Source organism: Pteropus vampyrus, unplaced genomic scaffold, assembly GCF_000151845.1.
Source record: "Pteropus vampyrus isolate Shadow unplaced genomic scaffold, Pvam_2.0 Scaffold142, whole genome shotgun sequence".
NCBI classification, from domain to species: Eukaryota; Metazoa; Chordata; class Mammalia; order Chiroptera; family Pteropodidae; genus Pteropus; species Pteropus vampyrus.
The window spans coordinates 908,626-928,984 of record NW_011888923.1 but is presented as its reverse complement, the minus strand read 5'-3'; the positions used below and the strand labels follow the sequence as shown (position 1 = coordinate 928,984).

Sequence of the window (20,359 nt, the reverse complement as noted above, 5' to 3'; positions counted from 1 at the left end):
CCCCCCTGCTGCAGACGCCCCGGGCCAGGTCTGGGCCAGGCCTCTGGACAAGCCTCTTGCTGAGGCTGGGGGTCCCTCTGGGGCAGGGATGAGCCAGAGCCAAGGAGAGGTCACCCGAGAACAGCTGACTGAGCAGAAGAGAGCGTCTGGCTGGCATGGGGCAGCGCGAGGGGGCTGGGGTCTGGCCTCTGTGGCCTGGAGAGGGCAGAAGGAGGGCCGTGGGCCCCACATTCCTCACCACCACCACCGCCACCCCCAACCCCCACCTCCCCGACCACCCCCACCCCCAACACCACTCCCACCACCCCACCCCACATAAACCACCCCAGTCTCCAGCTGGCCACCTCTCAGTCTTCTACAGCCCGGACACCAGGTGGCGCTCTCCACCCTGTCCAGTGTGGCTCTTGGCCACCTGCTGGGAAAGGTGGATGGAGCTGGTGGTGGGCCCACCCACGCAGAGCCAGAGAGGCCAGCACCCCCACCCTCTGTACCCCCTACTCAGTAAGCGCACCCTCCCCTGGGCTGTCTGAGCCCCGAGTTAGGTACCCACAACTCCTTGTCCACTTCGTACACACGATGGAGTGCAGGGAGGCACCGTTAATCACTCGGCAGGGACGGTGGCCGTGGAGCACGACCGGCCAGGGCAGCGGGACAGAAGCCTGCCTCCTCACTCGGTGGCATGCCCTGGTGGGTTCCGGCAGGAGGTCAGGCAGTGGCCCCACCTTTCCTGTAGCCTCTGTGGTCCTTTTCCCCTTGAGCTGAGCAAGGTCATCCGAGACCCCCCATCCCTTGGCCTCGCCCTGTAAGAGCAACTGCGGCCCCAGCCAAGCCACCCGCACATCCGCGCCTGTGTGTACTGTGTGCGTGCACAGTGAGGGGACCAGACTAGCTGTGTGGGTGGTGGCACAGACAAGAGCCCTCAATGGCTCAGCACAGAGACAGGGGGCCAGTGCTCGGACCCGCCCTATGCGCAACCCCCAGCTCGAAGCCCCTCTCCAGCCCAGGGCAATCTCTGAGCCCCTCCAACTCAGCCTGCCTTCCCCATTTTTCTGTGTGTCGTCTTCCACATCACCTAGTTCATCCGCCCCTCCTTTCCTTGCCCCCTCCCCTGAGAGTCCCTGGTCCCTTCTAATTTAGCCACCAGAACTTCCAGTTCCTTCAGTGACATTAAAGATGCTCAGGCCTCTTTTCAAAACTCAAAGCTCCCTCAATCTGTCCATCAGCAAATGACAGAGGAAGCCCCCTCCCACCCCTCCACCTCCTTCAGGGGAAGCACCAGGAGGAGGAAGGCTGGGGTCTCTCTTCCTGCTGCAGTCCTGAAATGGGGGCTCTCAAAATCAGGGCTTATTGGAATCCAGGGACCTGCATGTTCGACAAGCCCACGGGGGCGGGGGCAGAGGAGCAGACCCCCACGTGGGCAGGGCGGTCTCGGAGGCCTGCGCCCCCCAGCCCTGCCCGAGGCTGACACTGGTCTCTGCTACTTGCTCTTTCCAGGGAGGAGTGAAGGTTCTCATCACAGGCCCGTGGCAAGAAGCCAGCAGTAACTACAGCTGCCTGTTCGACCAGATCTCAGTGCCTGCGTCCTTGATTCAGCCCGGCGTGCTGCGCTGCTACTGCCCGGGTGAGGCCGCCTTCCGCGGGGGGCCGGGGGCCCGGGAGCTCCGGACCCGGAGTGCGCCTGGGGCGCCCCCGGGCGAGGCTCGCTTCCCCAGCTGTGAAGAAGCGGGTCTCGGATCGGCTGTTGTGTCCCCTGTCCTGGCCCATGGACCCCAGATCAGACAGGGATGCGGCCGTGCTCGGCTGGGATTCTGAGTGGTGGGGAAACTAGAGAGCGATCAGCCAAGATGACACAGCCAGGGCTGGCCACGGTGGGAGGCTCTCACCGCCCTGGACCCGCAGGGTCACTGGAGCTGGTGAGAGCCGGCTGGGTAGAGGGGCCCCACAGGAGCCGGGTCTGGGGTCCGAGGCCACCTCCACAGCGAGACGGACCTTTCTCCTCTGCCCATGCCTCCCACGGCCCAAGCCGATCAAAAGCCACAAGAACAAGAGAGCTCAGGCCGTGGGTCCACCGGGTCAGCCCCCTGGGACACGGCAGGTCAGAGAGGGCTGGAGAAGCCTGGCAGGCGGTGGGGGAGGAGGATGCACACAAACTCCTTCGAGGATCTGATGAAGCCATCCGCCCCGTGCCCAGGAGGTCGTGCGTGTACAGAATTTGCTTCCGGGTCCAGGGGCGGGAGACCCTGTGTGCTGTCCACGCTGCTCTGACTCTTCCCGACTCCCTCAGGGTTTCATCGTCATCTGCTTGTCCTTGACCTCTGGCCATCGCTACCTCCCCACTAGCCTGTTGGCTCTATGCGGGCAAGGTCCGTGTCTTCCTTGGCCACCAAGTCTCCCCAGGGCTCGCCAAGTGCCTGGCACATCACAGAAGAAAAGAGTTATTTGCGAAGGAATCTGTTTCTAGAGCTCACGCTTTCTGTTCCCTGGGCTGGTGCTGGGAAACCCCCAGGCTGGCCCCTCGCACACATCATTAGCCCAGAGATGGCTTGCCCAGCTCGCCCAGGCAATGACGGAGGGGCAGACAGGTGGGGCAGCGGCCACACCCCATGTTGTCTGAAGCCAGGAGGCCTACAAAGGAGAGGATACTCTCTGTGGAGGGCTGGGGATGGGGAAGAGAAGTGGGGGCAGGGGTCCCCAGGAGCAGAGCTGGCTGGTGCCAGGTGCCAGGATCTGGGGTGGTCCAGCCTGAGCCTTGGGCCAACCCCGCTGTCTGGCTCCCCCTGCACGTAGGCTCCAGAGCTCACAGGGACCATTCTTCCTGCTCCCTCTGTGCCCCGCCATGCAGCCCACCAGAGCAGAATGCACCACGCCGGGCTCGCATGCTCAGCCTCCACCTGAACCCAGCACCTCCTTCACCGCAAATGCTCCAGGGAGCCAGGGCTGGGGCTTGCGGTAGCCTCCGCCTGCTGGCCCTGCTCCCACCGGCTGCCTGGCTGGCTCCGCGGGACTCACTCAGTCCCCTTTGCTCCTGGCAGCCCTGCTCCACCTGGAGCTCAGCCATCCAGGGGGCTGGCGGGGCTGGGCCAGCCTATCGCGGCTGGGGACTATGTGCGGCTAACGTGTTCCGCCCACCCTGCTGGCCGAGCGTGGGGAGAGGGCAGCATGTTATTAAATTGTCCACTTATCACCTGCTGCTGGAACAGAACTTGCCTCAACTATAAATAGATGCCACTTCTTATACCTGGTTCTCGCCTGGCTGAGGACCCAGAGCTTGCCGTCCTAAGTTATCTGACCCTCAAAACAAAAAAAAAAAAACCAACCAGCCTTTGCATGCCCTCTGGGTGATGTCCCAGGCCAGGGCCCGGCAAGCCTTGGGGGCTGGGTCAGTCACACTGCAGTACAGCCCAGATGGCCAGGTACCATCTGTGTGACTAGCTCGGTCGTTGACCTCGCTGGGCCTCTGTTTCTCCATCCTTAAAAACCTGTCAGACAGACGAGCTGAGGGACAGTCCCCAGACCCCAGATCACCTGTCTAACGTGCCCGTTTACTAGGGTGCTCCACGCGCGAGGCCTTCGCTCTTTCCTGCCCGAGGGGCCGTGAGGAGAGGGTATCGGGGCTGTGCAGTCTCAGCGAGCAGTTCTTCTCACCCCAGAGTGTGTCTGGGTCCCCAGAGCTCCTGGGCACACTCTACGTGGGCCACCGTCATTCAGGCCCTTCTAACAGGCTGCATCTCAGGCCGGGGGCGAGAAGCCACAGCTTCGGTGACGACCCAGCACCGGGGACCTGCCACTAAAGCTCTGTTCTGTCGCACAGCTAATCACAAAGGGGGAGGTCCCCTTGGGACATCTCTTTCTTGAGGCCCAAACTGAAGCATGTCACTCTATAAGACAGCTCTGAATGTGTGCATGCGTTCGTTCATTCATTTCTTCATTCATCCCATCGTTTGCCAAGTACTAGGTAGGTACCTGGAATGAAGCAAAGCATAACCCAGACATTAACCCTAACCTTGACCATAAGGGATGGCGCTGGCTGCTCGGGGGCCTCATCCTCCCGCCCTCCCAGGGGCTCAGGGAAGCTGGAGCTGAACTTGAAGAACGAACCCTCGAAGCCAGAAGCCAACTGGGCTCACTGACAAAAGGGCTCAGAGGCCTATGAGCACAAGCCGGGCCCCCTTAGGGGCTGGGAGTGACACAGAACGAGGGGCACTAGGAGGTGAGTGGGGGAGGGGCACAGGGGGCACAAATGGCCACTGCCGCCAGCCCTACACGCAGGCCCAGGCAAAGCAGGGGAGGAGGCTCGACCCTGGGCAAGAACACGGCAGCTCCACGCCCGCCATGGTCCGCAGAAGACACACGGCCGTGGCATCTGTCCCCTGCAAGGCTCCGGTCATGCTTCAAGGTCAGGCGAGAAACAAGCAAGTCAGAGCAACAAGTGAAGGGGAAAGCGGCAATGTGGGAGGGCTGGGGACTTCGGAAAGGCAGCCTGGGCTTGGGAGAGGGGAGAAGAGCCCACTCACAAGAGGACCTCGCTCTGGGGCGTCCGGACCGCCCCACCCTGGATTCCTGGGGGGTCCCCAAAAGGCAAAAGACAAAACTGAAAATTTTGAAGCAATCCATCCAACAGCTACCGAGCGGCCCCAACGCGCCAGGCCCTGGCCTTGGCACGGGCAGAAAGGAGAAATCAGGACAGACCCGGAGCTTACAGTGACGGCGGGAGACAGACAACAAACACGCGAACAGAGAAACAACCGAGGTAACTGGAGAAAACTGTATCAGGAGGCTAAACACAGGGTAGCGTGGTCCAGTCACTTGGGAAGAGAGCGGTTCCTTTGAACAGGCGGATGAGGGAAGGCCTCGCACAGGCCGAGACATGAAGCTGGGACCTGGACAATGAAATGCGGCCGTTTGGCGGAGGGGGCGTGGGGAGCTCGCAGGCGGCGGGCAGAGGAAGCGCAAAGGCCGAGGCCGGCAGAAGCTTGGCAAGTTGGAGAATGTGGGGTGGGGGTGGGGGAGTTGAACACGACACAGTTGCAGAGGATGACAGGGACCAAATCACGCCCATCCTTCCAGGGCATGGGAAGGTGCTCGGCTTGGCTTTATTCGCAATGGGAAGCCATTCGTTTCGAGTTGGGGAGCGACCTGATGGGAAGTATGTCTTTCAAAGCCGGGTACGTGGGCGCGTGGATTGCAGGGAGGAAGAACAGAGCAGGGAAGCCAGAGGAAGCAGGCTGGACGCGGGCTCCCGCTGGTTTAATGGCTGTCGCATTGGAATGTGCCCCCCAACACCGTCCCAGCAGGAACAGGTCTCGGGGGTGCCGAGGTTGTTCTCAGCAGAGGCTAATGCAGGAGCCTGGGCAAGAAATGATGGCAGCCTGGGCTGGCACGGTGGCAGCGGAGATGGAGAGAAGCAGGTGGAGGAGGCAGGACGCAGATGAGGAGGAGGGAAGGGGACTGTCAAGGGAGTGTCCCGTGCCGTGGGCCCTTGCGGGCTGGGTTGCTGGGCTGAGCCCAGGAGCACACGGCAGGTCTTCCCCGCTCCGTCTCTCTGGAGAAGGAAGGGAGGCCTCTGAATGGGCCACCATTCCAACGTCACTGCAGGTCGTGCAAGTGCCAGGAGCCAGCGGAAGAGCAGCGGTGGAGAAGGCCCCTCGGGCCTTGAGCTCCCCAGGGGCCGGCCGAGGGGCGGAGGCCTGCCAGGAGGAGCAGAGCTGAGCAGGCTCCTCCCCAGGGCAGGCGAGTGACCACAAGCTTGGGGGTCTGCCTGGGGATGCTGTCACACCTCCGAAGGTTCTGGGCTTGGCGGAGATCCCTGCCCAGAGAGGCGGCACGGGGGTCCCGGGAGACCCGCACCCACTGTGGAGCCAGTCGGTTCAGCCCAGGGTCTGGAGCTGACAGGCCGCAGCAGCGTGAGAAGCACGGGAGAACCCACGGGTCACCCTGGGCACTGACTTCCTGAAGACCCGCTCCAGAGACGGCGTAACTCCTGCACCTCGGAAGGACAGAAGCCATGGGTCAATGAGCTGCTTTCCCATGGGACATGAGGTCCCCATGAGATGTCATCATAGGGAAGAGCTTTACTCCGCCCCGGGGAGCAGCTGACTTGGACAGCTTCCTCCAGTCCGTGAGCCTCTGAGAACCAACAGCCCAAACAGTAACACGATCCTCTTGTGCGTCCTCCCTGGAAGTCTGTCCTGGGAGGCCCTGGGCACCGGTCTCTGGTGTTCCAGAAAAGCAGGACAGAGAGCACAGAGCCCTGGTGTGGCCCGGGGGCCAAGGCCTGTCGGGGCAGAGCAGCCTGCGCAGCCGCTACCAGCCTTCGGCCCACCTCTGGGCCACGGCCCCCCGAGATCTCCACAGGAACCCGGAGCAGTGGCCTCCACCCCAGAACTGAAGCGGGTCCCCGCCAGGGCCGTGCTTGCCTCTTGGTGACAGTGAGGACATCCCATTCGATCATCAACCAATCCAGTCTTCACTGGGCCTGTGGCGGGGCCAGAGCAGTTAAGGGGACCCACACGGGCCTGCCTCCCAGAAGCTGCTTCGTGCCAGCACCCTGGCTCGGCACCGCAGGGCCCGGAGTAACAGCCGGAGCCCTTGCTCTCGCCGGGGGAGACTGAAGAACTTCTAAAAATACACAGCAGGCTGTGCTAAGTGAGTCAGGACAAGCTCGTAGGAAAAGGTGAGACAAATGAGCACAGGGGAGTCTGAAGCAAATGCTGCACCCGAACCCCGCCTGGGATGAGCGGGCTGGGCGGGCAGGCGAGCGGGGCGCCGTTCATTCGTTCACTCACTCATTCATTCAGTCATTCATTCATTCAGCAAATCTGCACTGAGCTCCCGGTCCCCGCCCACACTGGGGAGCGGAGGAGCAACGAGGCAATTAGGACATGAGTGTGGAGTGACCCAGGACGCCTGACTGTGTCAGGGGGTCCAGAGAAGGTCTCTGGCAGAAGCAGCAGTGCCTTGGGGCCTCGAGGAATGAGCAGGCACCGCCCAGGGTTACCCGGTGAGGGGTGACGGGGAGGGGCCGCCCCAGGTCCTCCGGTGCCCGCCTCCGGCCTGACCTCTCTTTCCGTTGCTTTCAGCCCATGACACCGGCCTCGTGACTCTACAAGTTGCCTTCAACAACCAGATCATCTCCAACTCAGTGGTCTTCGAGTACAAAGCCCGCGCTCTGCCCACGCTCCCTTCCTCCCAGCATGACTGGCTGTCACTGGACGGTAAGAGCAGCTCTCGGGCCACCTTGCCAGGCTCTGTGGGAGAGGGTCACTTGGGGACCCTGTGGGCAAGGTGCGAAAAAGGAGGACGCGTCCAGGTCTCCTTGTTCCTGACCAGAGTGGGAGGCGAAGGGCACAAGTCTCCACCCCCGGAGGAATGACGGGGTGTCCGCCCTTAACCTCAGTGTCTCCCGGGGATGGAATGAAGTATGTGAGTTGGGGCCTGTGGCTGTCACTCCTGCGAGGGGCCTCCGAGTGGCCACACAAGTCCCTGTGTTGCCGAGAGGCCTATCCTCTGCTGCCCCCCAGGGCAGTGTCCAGGGTGTCCTTGAAGCGCCTGGAGGCCATTGCCAAGCCCCAAATCTCTCAGAGACGAAAGCTACGTGGAGGGCAGCTCAGGCTGGGCTTCCGAGATCGTGCGTTGGGTGCTTCTGCCTCTTAGGGTTAATGCGTCAAAAACCCTCTCTCGGAAGCCCTCAGACACCCATCCGCCCCCCCTGCTTCTAGGCTGGTTTTAGCCTCTGCCCTGTGGAGCATCTGAAATAAGCCCAGGATTACGATCGCGGCTGAGGGGGAAGGGCCAAGGAGCTCAAATAGGCTCCAAGGGAGGACACAGGACCTGCTGGCCGAGGAAGGGCCTCAGAGAGCTGCTGGCCTTGTCCACGGGGCTGGCGAGTGTTGGCGGCTTGCCCTGGGCCACCAGAGGCTCTGCACCGACCAGCTGCCAAAGGTGGGCGGGGCACGCTAAGGTTAGAGACTGCCCTTCTGGCCAGGAGAGGCTAGAAGAAGCCCAGGAGTCAGCCCTGGGGAACTGAGCTGACGGTCCTCCCTCTGCCCCGGGATCGAGTGGGAGGGATGGCTGCACACGGCCTCGGTATCAGGGCAGCCGCAGAGGTGCCAGTCCGTGGGGTACCTCTCTGGAGACCTCACCAGCCCAAGGTGTTGGGTCTTGGCTGAGCTGACCTGGGGCCCTCTGCGGGGCCATCTCCTCGGCACCCTCTGTCCACAGTGCGCTTCGCCCTCCCACCTCTCAGGCTCCCCTTGCTGCTGGCTGCTGAAGGGTTTCGGGGCTTGGGTACGTGCTCCGGGCAGTTTTCCTGAGCCACCCCGTATACAAAGCTCAGCCCTGGCAGTGACAGGGTGCCTGGCAGCCACCCTGGCCGCTGAAACTTCGGAGTTGTTCCCAGAGGTGGCTTTGGGTCAGCAGGCATCTGCACCCTGGCAGCGGCTGCCTGGGAGCACCAAGCTGGCCTTGGCAGCCATCCTGGCTGCGAGGATGACCGGCAGGATGTAACGGAGAAGGGCCGGGTGACCGGGGCTCCCGCTCAGGAAATCCGGTTTCAGTTTTGCAGAGCAAATGGGGAACGGAGCAGGGAACCCTGCAGAGCGCTGGCCTCCCCGAGTGACCAGGCTACCTCGACTGAGGGGTGTTGGGACCAGTGCAGGGCCTGCCTGGGAGACGGAGCCCTTCTGACCACCGAGTCTCAGCCAGGAGGTGTCTTCGAGCTCGAAACACAGCAGCCAGTCCCCTGGGAGGCTGCAGAGCCAGCCGGACCAGGTCACGGGCGGAAGAAGATGCTGTGATGTAGAGTGTAGGGAAGGGAAGCCACCTTCACGGCTTCACGACAACTCACCCGAGCCCTCGGCCATACCAGGCCCTCGGGCAGTGGGCCTGCTGCCAAGCTGGCCACCTGCTCTCCAGCAGCCGCCTCCATGGGGACTCTGAGCTCTGCCCTCCCCTAGGCCTGCAGTTGAAATAAGCATCCCCCAGCCCCTGGCAGAATACACAGGAGAGAGGGCAGAAGGGGACGTGGCAGGGCCACCCCCAACAGAGAGCAGATCACGCCCGGAAGACCATGCACCCCTCTCCCTGACCCCTGGCCAGGTGTGTTTTCAAGTGAGGGAGGGGAAAGGTGACCAGCGCAAAGGAATGGTGAGATCCCCACCAGGGAGGGGGAGAGCGAAACCTCCCTCTTCTGTCCCTGAATGAGTACCGGTGACTTATCCACCCGAGGATCATTTTCCCAGCCTGATAAACAATGACAGTCGGGGGAGGGAGGGCGGAGCAGAACCACAGCCCCAGCGCCAGGGCCATCGTCTTCCCAGTACAAAGGGGACAGCTGGGACAGGCCGGAGGGTGGGCTGGGACAGGCCGGAGGGTGGGGGTCCCCAGGCCTCTGGCCAACCCTGTGGCCTGGCAGAGAACTTTGCGCCGGGGAAGAGGCCGCAGTGGCGCGCGGTCAGAAGCCTCCCCCTCCACTCCCCTCCGGTCTCTGCGGCGCCTTTGCTCAGCCCCGCCCGCCCCCGCGGTTGCTGGGCAAATTTTCCATCCTGAGCGGCTGGAGGTGGAGACGCGCGCGCCGCAGCGAGCCGGGGGAGTGGCGGGAACGGGGCGGGGGCGAGGGACTGCGGCGCCGAGCAAACTGGGGCGCGAGGGCCCGGGGGCGGTGTGCGCACACACAGACACGCATGCACACGCACACACACGCATGCACACGTCCGCCCGGCGCAGCTGCAATGCAGAGGGCCTCGCGGACCGGCTGGCGGCTGAGCCCGCGCCCGCGGGGACTGCGGCACGGCCCCGCGCGGTGCAAGCGCCCGCCTTCCCCAGCGCCGGGGACAAGCAGGGACGTGCGGAGCCGCGCGCTCTCCTCCCGGCCGCCGCCGCCGCCGCCGCCGGTGAGCGGCTCTGTTTCTCGCCCGTCGGTCGCTGTGCCCTCAGTCCTAGGGTCGCTCTTGGTGGCCTCCTCCCCCCTCCCCCCACCTCCGCCGTCCCAGAGGGGGAGAAATATTTCGGGAAGAGAATTTCTGCCTTCATTTGATTTTACGAATGGCTTTGTTTGCCACACGAAAGGCGGGGTGGGAGGCGCAGAGCGCAGAGAAGCATCAGTAGCTCAGCCTTTGTCCCGAGCTCAGCCTTTGTCCCGAGCACAGCCTTTGAGCAGCTGGCTGGTGGGGGACGATCGGTCCCGGACGCCACATCCCTTAAGTCCCGGCTGGCTGGCTCAGCCACACACGTGGAGACCGAGCTGGAAATGTGGGGAGGAGAGAGAAGGGGGCATGCAAGGCCACCAGCGCTCAGCCGGCTCCCCGCCAAACTTGGGGAGCTCAGCCCTCTGGGTCCCCAGAGCTGCAGCGCCTCCCCCAGACCTATGGGCCTTCCCCTCCCTTGCCCTGCCCCTGACCTTGAGCTCAATGGGGCACAGGCCCTTTCTGCCTGGACCCCCACTGCCCAGCGCAGGCTGGCCCGTTGTAGACCACAGTAGGTATTTGTTTTCTGAATGCATGGGTGGGTGAGCGAATGGGTACCCATGGGGCACCGACGAAGAGCTTAATCCAGCCTAGTGGTCAGGAAGGCTTCATGGAGGAAGCAACCCTTCCCTGAGACCTCAAACCTGAACAGGCATCAGCAAGGCTAAGAGGGGTGGGAAGGAGTCTTCCGGGGAGGGAGGGCAGCAGGACCCCAAGCACTCCAGGAACTACCGTTTTCACCATTTCTTCCCCCAAAAGTCCAAATGCACAGCAGATTTCTTCAGGCCTCCCCCAGGCCATTTGCAGGCCCCCCCCCAGAGTGGTCTGGGACAGGCCAGCACGCTGCTGGAGGTGAACTGGGGACAAGCAGTCAGGCGGCAGGGTTCGCTCTGGAGATGGTTTGGAGAGGGACTCTGGGAAATGCCCCTTCTGCCTGTGCTGTGGGTCCCGTGGATACAAACAGCCCGGGCCGTGCTGAGCGCAGAGGATGTGCCGTCTGTTTAGACGTCTTGCCTGTGCCTGTATTTGCAGACAGAAGAAGCCCAGGTGGCCCGCAGGCCTCGGGCACCTCTAAGTGACCCCTGTCCCTGGGAGAGAAGGGGAGTGGAACTCCCGTGCTCCCTGTTCTTTCTCTTCCACTCATCCGATTCACCAGGGCCAGGTTCAGGATACCTAGGGTCCCCTGGCCGCGCCCCCACCCCACCGGCCCCCTTCCTGGACCCCCGCTAAGCTGCTTAGACGCTATTTTCAATCGCTGCTCAGGCAGCTGAGCCTCCTGTCTGGGCGAGAGGATTGGAGTGAGGCATGGACGCGGCCCCCTGGGGAGCTCTCCTGCTGAGCCTCAGGGGCTGAGAGAGACCTGGTCATCTCAGGCAGGGGGGAGACCAGGGATTGGAGCTCACACCTCGCCCTCCAGGTGCCTGCCTCCTGCATAAGCCTCAGGGCGGGACAGACACCTGGGGCAGCCTGCCCCCCAGCTCCCCGGGGCCAGCTGAGAGGTTACCTGGTAAGCTGACCTCTGGGGCAGCGGGGCTCCAGGGTGGATGTCTGGGAAGACTGAGAGCCTTGCTCCTTTCAGAGGAGGTGAAGAGAAGGAAAAGCAAGCTTTGGCCTCCCCACTTTACTGACCAAAACCTCTCTGCTAACAGATGGACCACCTGCAACTGGGGTGGTGCCCAGCTCTGCCCCCTGCCCCGCCTCCAAGCCGCCTGTGCCCGGCGTGCGGCCGTAGTCCCTCTCCCCTTCAGCCTCCACCCACCAGGAGTGGGAGACCACACACTGACTTAGAGACGGTGGGTGCAGCCCAGCGGCAACAGGGAGATGCCGTTCCAGCTGTGAGACTGGTCCCCAGGAAGCCTCTGGATGTTTTCTCCCTGCCATGGTGACACGCCAAGGCTTTCTGATGAGCACAGCTGGCCTAGCTCCCTCCTTCCTTCAGACCTATCAGCCTATGTCCCAGTCACCCTCTCTGGGCCCGGCATAAACCGGGAACAGATTCTAAGGGCGTCACTTTGACCAGATGATGTAGAAGGAAGAGCAAAAGTTAAGTAATTTGGTTGTAAATAATTTTAAAATGTCACCGTTGACTAACACAAATATAGTTTGTTTTATGGAGTAGAATACAAAATGCACACGAGTTTTTAAGATAAGCCGCACGGCATCAGTGAATTGTCTTGGCTTCGGAGAGATGCCATGAGTCAAAGCCGAGGCCCCGCCCGCTCCTGCCCCTGGGAGCCCTTCGGAGGCAGATTGTGAGGAGCGCAGACACAGGGCGTCTTCCCCGTGAGGGAGAAGGGGCGCTGCGAGAGCCTTCTGGCATCCGCCGGGGTGCGGTCTGGGGCACACGGGGGCCGGTGAGCTCACGGGTGTTGGGGACTTCTTGGCACAGTAGTGACCTAAGAGACAAGGTGACCGGGGCGGAAGCTGGCATGACCAGGTCTCATACTTGGGATTTGAAGCGGGGTGGCAGGACTCACCTCCCCTCCGAGCTGCAGCCCCGCCCCCCCCCAGCCCAGGCCTTGTCCAGAGCGCAGGCTCTCTCCCTGCTCCCCGCTTCTCAGCCGTCTCTCTGTTCTCTGTGGGGCCCACTTGGCGTTACAGTTGGCGTAGTGTCTGTCCTTAGCCCTCCCTAGGCCCCCTGGGGAAGCAAACTCCTGATGTTTGCACCTGAGGCCATACCAAATGGGTCTGTTTGGAGCCCCTCTGTGTGCAGCAGGCAGTGGGTCACCTTAGGGCTGAGCCTCACCCGCCTCCTCATAGCAGTGACAAGTGGTGCCCTGCAGCGAAATGGCACGGGGTCGCCTCCCGCGTCCTCATCCTGGCTGCTGGGGCAGGAAGCAGAGCAAACGCCATGGGGAAACCCCAGAGCTCAGGCAGATAGGGCTTCGGATATGCCCCCCAGGGGTCAGGTGGCTCATCCCAGGGCATGGGGTCAGTGGCTCATACCCTCTGGTGGTCAATATCAACCAACTTGTCCTCGAACGCTGCATTAGTTTCCTAGGGCCACTGTAACAAATGACCACGAACTCAGGGACTTAAAATAGAAATGTATTCTCTTGCAGTTCTAGAAGCTCAAGTAGAAAATCACGGTGTCAGCAGGGCCACACTCCCTCTGAGGGCTCTAGGGGACAATCCTTCTGGCCTCTCCCAGCTCCTGGTAGCTGCTGGCAGTCCTTGGCCTTCCTTGTCTGGTGACAACTAACTCCGGTCTCTGCCCCGCTTCTCGTCACATGGCATCTTCCCTCCGTGGGTCTCTGTGTCTCTGTTTTCTCTTTGGATTAGGGGCGACACCCCATCCAGTATGAACCCTCGTAACTAGTTACGTCTGTAACTGATTAATTACAAAGACCCTATATCCAAATTGGGTCACATTCTGAGGCAGAGGGAGAGGAGAGCAACCCAAGAGACAGCTGGCTACATGCACATTAATAGAACATTCCAGAAGGAGGAGCCCCCCGCCCCCCGGTGGAGACTGAGAAGGAGAAGTCCTGGGAGTCAGAGGGACTTGGGAGTCGCAGGGCCTAGAGTCGGAGCTTCCCAAGGGGGGAGGGGGAAACCAACAGTCAGAGGTGCTGAGGGTCCCCGAGTCAAATGAGGACCCAACGTCCTGGGCCGCTCTCCTCCCTCTGCCCGTTCTCCCTGAGGGTTTATTCCTGCCCCTCCAGGGGCTCCCTTTGCACCGTGTGGAGGTAAACGGGTGCCGACATTTGACCCTTCATGCCTCTTCTCAGACCCAGAGCCCCCTGTCTAACTGCCCTCGGACATCTCTGCTCAGATTTCTCCTGTCCCACATGGGACTCACGGCTGTTGTGTCGTCACCCACCCCGACCCTGCATCTCCTGCAAGACTCCCCACCTCAGTGGACGATCCCACCCAGGACACGGGCATCAGCCCTGGGGCCTCCCGCTCACACCCCATCACCATCTCAGTGGGTCCTTCTCCCTAATTCTCTCGCTTCTCCCCATCCCCTCGGCCACCACCTTAATTCAGCCCCAAGTCATCTCGAACGTCCGAACCAGTCTCCCGGCCTCTGCTCTCGCCTCCTTCCCCCAGGCCATTGGGCTTTCCGCCATCCAGTAAACACGTGCTAAGCACCCGGTGGGCGCCAGGCACTTTGCTCAGCTCCAGGACCTTTATTCTCGTGGAGTTTGTATTCTGGTGGGTGAGAATGACAGCAGCTGAATCACGAAGGAAAAGATCAGGGTGCTAATAATGGGTGGCCTGCTAGAGGGTGCCAGGGTGGCTCGCTTGGGTTGGGGGGGGGCGGTCAGAGGAGGCTTCTGTAGGAAGGAGACGTGACAGGAGGGAGACGTGACAGGAGGGAGACATCCACACTAAGATCCTGGGAAGGACATTCGGGCAGAGAGAATAACAACAGAGGGGTGTTGGAGGGACTGAGGAGGCCGCTGTGGCTGAGCCCAGTAGAGAAGACACAGCGAAGGAGAAGGGGCCACCTGCGCCCCGTCATCCAGGCAGGGAGCCGGGATTTGAACCTGAGGGCGGCGTGGCCATGGGAGGGTTCTCGGCAGGTGGGTTGACACGCTCAGGTGTTTTCAAGCCCCCCACCCCCGGCTGCCGTGTGGTGAATGAATTGGGTCTCCACTCACAGGGAGAACCCCCAGACACTCCTGCATCAGTGCGGGCAAGAGACGATGGCTGCTCCAAGGAGACTGGTAGTGACGAGTCCCAAGAGGCAATGTGCAGACGTCGGGAGGTAGAGTCGAGGTTCCCGCTGGTGATTCGAACGTGGAGGACGAGCAAAGAATGTTGGGTCGTGCCTGGATTTGGGGCTCGAACGATTGTGGGGGGCGGTGGGCCATTTCCTGAGATGGAAGAGTTCGAAGAAGCAAAGTTAGGAGCCAGGGGATCTAGAGTTTGGTTTTTTTCCTCCAGTCGGTAGCTTTATTAGAGTCACCAAGCGTGCGATTGGGTTTGAAAGTCAAAGTCTGCAAGCCAAGGAGAGGCCCAGCAGGGAAATGAAATGCGGGAGTCGTCAGCTCACAGGCGGAATCTAAAGTCAGGGCTCTAAATACGATCGCTCCATGGAAGAGTGTAGACACGGGAGAGGAGAGGTTCAGGTCAGCCGGGCGCGCCCCGACGTTTGGGTGTCAAGCAGAAAAGCAGCTGGTAAAGAGGCTGAGGAGAAGCAGACAGATCGGAGGAAGATGGGGAGACACGACTTCGGTGAGGCTAGCAGAAGGGGGCCTTTCAAGAAAAAGAATGTGGCAGTCGTGTCAAATGCCAGGCGGAGAGGTAGGGCAGAGAGCTCCAGGTGACGGAGCCTGCGTGAAGGAAGACCTGAAGGCGAGAGGGAGCAACCTGAACTTGAAGAACCCAGAGAAGTGGCTGAAAACTCCGGATACGATGCTGTGCAGCCTGTCCGTGAGCTCAGAGCCACGCCGTCCGCCAGCTGGGGCAGGACAGGAAGAACCAGGAGCCTCTCGACTCACCTGGCCCAGGAGATGCTGTGCCTTCCCCGCCTCCACCCCAGCTCAGTGCAGCAAGAGGAAAGGCCCCAGGTCCTGCTTCTCCTGCTTCACCATCTGATCGTCTGCAGGCCCCAGGATGACAGAGGGACATCCCACATCTGCTGAGTCCCACGGACAAACTCCCTCTCCATTGCTCCCCACCAAGGCACAGGGGCCAGAGGCAAGCCCCAAAGTAGGGACAGGCTGTGATTTACCCCTGCATGGTGCGTGGATGTCAGACACCCCTGGAGACGGCCCTCTGCCCTCTGTCCGGTTTCTGTTGGGCGCAGGAATCCTGCAGACGGGCTGGGAGATGGCCTGGCAGGCCTGCTCGGGGGCGTACGCCCTGCCTCCAAGGTCAGTTACGGCGACTCCCATTATCCTGCCGTGTCACTTGGACACGGGTCACCTGAGCTCCAGAAGGCAGTAGCCCCAGAGAGACCAGCAAGGGTGGGGACACCGCCCATCCAGGCCAGCCTTTGGCTGGCTTCCTTAGCCTTTCCCAGGATCTGGACCCCAGAATCTGCTTCCCTGGGAAAGAGCCGAGATGCCAGTCTGTTTACCCAGCGGGGAGCACTGGTCCTGAGACCTTGAGGCTCAGAGCACCGTGAGCAAGGGAAGAGGCTGTGCAGAGTTGGGGCTGGTGTGGCCTCCGGGGGAAGCGGGGCCCTGGAGGTCCCAGTCCAGTGGCCGGAGACGCGTCCTGCCCGAGCCAGCTCCACACAGGACTGAGAAGGAAAAACAGCCTCCGCCCGGGGCCGGGAGCAAGGCCTCTCCTTTGAAAAACTCCTAAAAATACACGTTTCTCATCACTTCCAAGCGGCCCGGCAACCTTGTGCCCGCGCCTCTGTGGCATCGGGACATTCGAAACAGTCTGAGAGACTGAAGCCCAGCTTCCTCCACTGCAGTAACCTGCTGACGCTTTCCACTCTTGAACTCAAAGTCCTCTGGCAGAAACAGGGACAGATAGGTGTATGTTTGGTGTTCTATGCTTCATAAGAATGACAGGAGACATCATGCCGCCTCGGTGGTAGAGTGGAAATAGTCGACACGCCAGAAACAAACCTGGAATCTTCGAGAGTTAGAACTTGAAGGAAACTCAGTTGTCTCACAGTCCAACCTCCTCATCCTTCTGGAAGGAGTCTGCTCCCCCAGGGTGGCGACTCGCCCCAGGCCGTTGCTGCGTCAGGACAGAAGGCCCTGCTGCCTCCCACCCCCTTGTCCTTCTCCATCGCCCAGCCAGAACCACCAACATGCCGGAAGCCAGGTCACCAGGGTGGATGAGACAGGAGCCAGCCGATGCCCTAGGCACGTGGTGGATTGTGGTTTCTCAGCCGGTCAGTGTCTGCCGCAGGTGTCCTGGCCAAATGAGCGTTCGCACCTACAGAGAGGGAACAGCCACCTGACTCCCACGCTGTGCTCCAAGCCCCTCGTGTGGAGGGACCAGTTCTGACATCAGCAGACGAGGAAAGGCATGTCCTTTCTCCTGCCCAAGTCTCAGGGGTGCTGGGATGTGAGTGGAGAACTCTGCCCCAGACTCACCCCGTTCGATGGAACCCACGCTTAGGAGAGCTGGCGATGTCCCGTGTCACTTCAGTGGCACCAAGCTGCATCCACTGATCTTGAGACGTGTAGGAGAGCATTAACTCACTCAAACTTCCCCACGGCCTACGAGGTCCCACACTGGACAGGTGAGGACATTCGCACACGACAGCAAGCAGGCGATCAGAATCACACACAGGTGTCCTGACCCGTCCGCCTGCCCTTGACCTCCACGGAACGAGAGTCTTCCTCTGAGCCTCCGCTTCCTACCGTAACTGTGCTGCGTCTGAGCTGGCCTCCAGATCTGGAAGCCTCCCTTGCCCCTGCCACCCCCTTCCCCACCACCCTCTCCCCAGTTTGCAAATTCAGACCTTCAAAACCCACAGGCCTTCCTGCCCCTGGTCTCTCTGCCATTTCCCTATCTCAGACCTTTATCACCTGAGATCTGGGCTGGGGCCTCCCACTTCTCCTTCCCATCACCGATTCAGAAAGGGCTGGCAGAGCACCCACAGTGTGCCGGGCCCTGTGCTAGGTGCTGTCCGCTGGGAGCAGCAGGCGAGGACACCGGCACCTATAACCCGGCACAGTAAGATCTGTTAGAGAGGAACGCACGGGGCCATTGGGAGGGGACTAGACAGCCATCTGCTGCTCGGGACGGTCAGGATGAAGGCCACGCTCCGCGTGGAATACGCCGACCTCGGCCTGTCCCTCTCGCCGTCAGCCCCCGTCCCCCGCATAGTGTTCTACCCTCCGCTCGACGAAGATGCCCAGACCTTCGCAAACACATCGTGTCGTCTCTTACCTCTGAGCCTTCACACGTGCTGTTCCCTCTGGTCCCCGCGGCCAGTCGAGAGAATTCCTGCTCTCTCAAAAATTTCCACTCTCGGGCGCCTTCGCGGTGAAAGCAGGCTCACTTCCCAGCTCGTCCCACCGCCCCACGTGCGGGGTGCCTTCTTTCTGTTTGGCTCCCTCATCACGCTTTGTCGATTACTCCGTTAGCAACTTCCTCTTTGTCATCGTTCATTCGCTCACTGGTGATGGAGTCCCCATTAGGTGCCAGACGCTGGGCTAAATGCCGGAATGGAGACAAATGAACAAAAGCAGACGAGGTTCTTGCACTCGCCCAGCTGACTGTCTAGCGGAGGAGAAACCAGATCTGGCCACCGAGCCTTTGTACAAACAGGCATTTGGGAGCCTGTAATGAAGGGCGGTGGGGGTGAGGGGGGCAACTGCTCCGGGAGGATTTCTTAAAGAAATGACCCTTATGCTGAGATCTGGACGTCGAATCCATGAAAAATGTTCATTCCAGACAGAGGCGGACAGAATACACGGAGAGCTCTGTGCGGGGGGAGAAGCCTGTGAACACAGGGACCACGTGAAGGCCGGTGAGGAGGGGCGGGGAGTGGGGATGAGGACGGACAGGCTGGAGGGGCGCTCGGGGGCAGGACCGTGTGGGCCAGGCTCTCTCTCTCAGGGGAGGGATAGCACTGAAGGTTGGAGGGGCGGTGACGTGACCAGCCTTGCATTTCGAGACGTGTCCTTGGCTGCTGCGTGGAGAATGGACTGAAGGAGGCCAGAGCAGGTGCGGGTAGACCAGTTAATCCTCCTGGCTAGAGATGATGTTGGCCTTGGCGGTTTTGGAAAGAAGGGGTCACTCGAGAGACATTTAGGAGGTGGCCTCAGGAGGCCTGTAGGTGGGTTAGATCTGGGGCGTTCCACGTCATTCACTCTGGAGGGGATCAGTCATGAATCGGGCGGTGTTTGAAGGACCTTTGGGAATGCCGCGTGAAAAGTCCATAGTAAGTGAATGGACGTGGGCTCCAGAGCTCAGAGAAGCGTACAGGCAGGAGAGAGAAGTCTGTGACGTGTCTGCGTGGGGCTGGCACTGGATGAAATGCGTCAAGGTGTGTGGATAACATTGACAATGGTGAGAACATAGCTGAGTCCTGAGGCCCAGGATGTCTTAATTATCATTGTGCCCCAAGAGGCCAGGAACATAGTAGGTGTTCGATAAATGTTTCTTCAAGGGATATATGGATGGACAGATGAACAGCCAGTGGTGTCTTCGTGACCACTGTCCTCACTGCTAACTGACCTGAGCATCCCCGATGTCAGAACCAGGCCGGGGAGAGTGCCCAGAGCTGACCAGGCACCATTACCCGCTTTCTGTTCTCCCTGTCACCGGACAAGCTTCAGGCAAATGACCAGAGACAACAATGCAGAAGCTTGACCCTAAGCTCTCTTATTCATATGCCTTGGGGCTGCTTCCAGAACTTTTAAGGGGCCACCCGCTGAGGACAGAGAACTGTCCACTCAGCTCACTGAAGTTGGACTAGGAAGGGAAAGAGCAAATCCCTTCCCTGAGCTCAGAGAAGAGGGGGACTTGCCAGCCGGATCCTTGGCAAGTCACCGCGTGCTGTGTCATGGTCCCGGGGCCCAGAGGAGGGCCCCCTCTGACCCTCCATGACCCCTTGTCATCCGACCCAGGCTTACTTTAGCTGGGTGAATGAATGAATGAATGAATGAATGTAAGGGTGGGTGGGTGGGCCATGAAGCCTGCCTGTCCACACCCATCCCCATGGAACCCCACTGCACTAAAACTCACTGGTCTGACGGTGACAGCCATACCAGCCAGGCCTCGTCCATGGCCCTGTCAAAGGCTCACAACACCCATCTCCTCTGGCACTTGTGACCTTAGGTTGTCATTCTTAGGTAGGGACCTCGCCCCCCAAATGGGTCATAAACCATGATGGAAGGAACAGCCTCGGTAGGAGGTAGCCCATTGGTCGCTGGTACCCGCTGAGCCCAGCTGCCTGAGGGACATGGAGCTGGACCCAGGGCTTTACGTGCTGACCGGGCATGCCCCCGCCTCTGGGAGCTCACAGCCTGGGACACAAGGCCAACCAGATGACGGAACTGGTGTGTGATGAGTGCTTTATAGGGGCAGGTTCCAAGTGTTAGGGAAGCACATGGGAGGGACAGGCGAAGTCCCTCTGTGCCTCCATCTGGAAGAGAAGGGGCTGATCCTGTATGAAAACCACGCTGCTTAGTCATAGAAGTGCTTTCCACGTGCACAAAGAAGATGCGGGGGTTGGGCGACCACAAACAGAGGGAGTATCAGGTTCGATAACTCACTGAAAGGGCTCAGAACCACGCACGCCGTCAGACGCACGGTTACCGTTTGTGACATTAGAATGACACGGAGTAGGACCAGCCACAGGAGGACGAGCACAGGGCAGAGTCCAGGAGGGCACCAAACACCCAGCTGCCTCTGTCTTCTCCCCGGCATCCGTGTGCGATGATACTTACGGAGCATCGCCGACCGGAGAAGCGTACCCGTGTCTCGCTGTCCAGAGTCTCATGGGGGGCTGTACCACTAGGCAGGGG

At 60.9% G+C, this 20,359-nt stretch overlaps 1 protein-coding gene across 1 annotated transcript in view; it reads left to right on the top strand.

Annotated features, from left to right (window-relative positions):
* The window catches only part of CAMTA1 (calmodulin binding transcription activator 1), a 572,496-nt gene that overhangs the window by 487,259 nt on the left and 64,878 nt on the right, over positions 1–20,359 (top strand). Inside the window, exons 9-14 of the mRNA XM_023535618.1 lie at positions 7,080–7,284; positions 7,521–7,627; positions 8,221–8,286; positions 8,399–8,501; positions 9,724–9,890; positions 15,721–15,787. Of these exons, the coding sequence (XP_023391386.1) occupies positions 7,080–7,284; positions 7,521–7,627; positions 8,221–8,286; positions 8,399–8,501; positions 9,724–9,890; positions 15,721–15,787 (715 nt within the window). The remainder of the gene's footprint in view (positions 1–7,079; positions 7,285–7,520; positions 7,628–8,220; positions 8,287–8,398; positions 8,502–9,723; positions 9,891–15,720; positions 15,788–20,359) is intronic.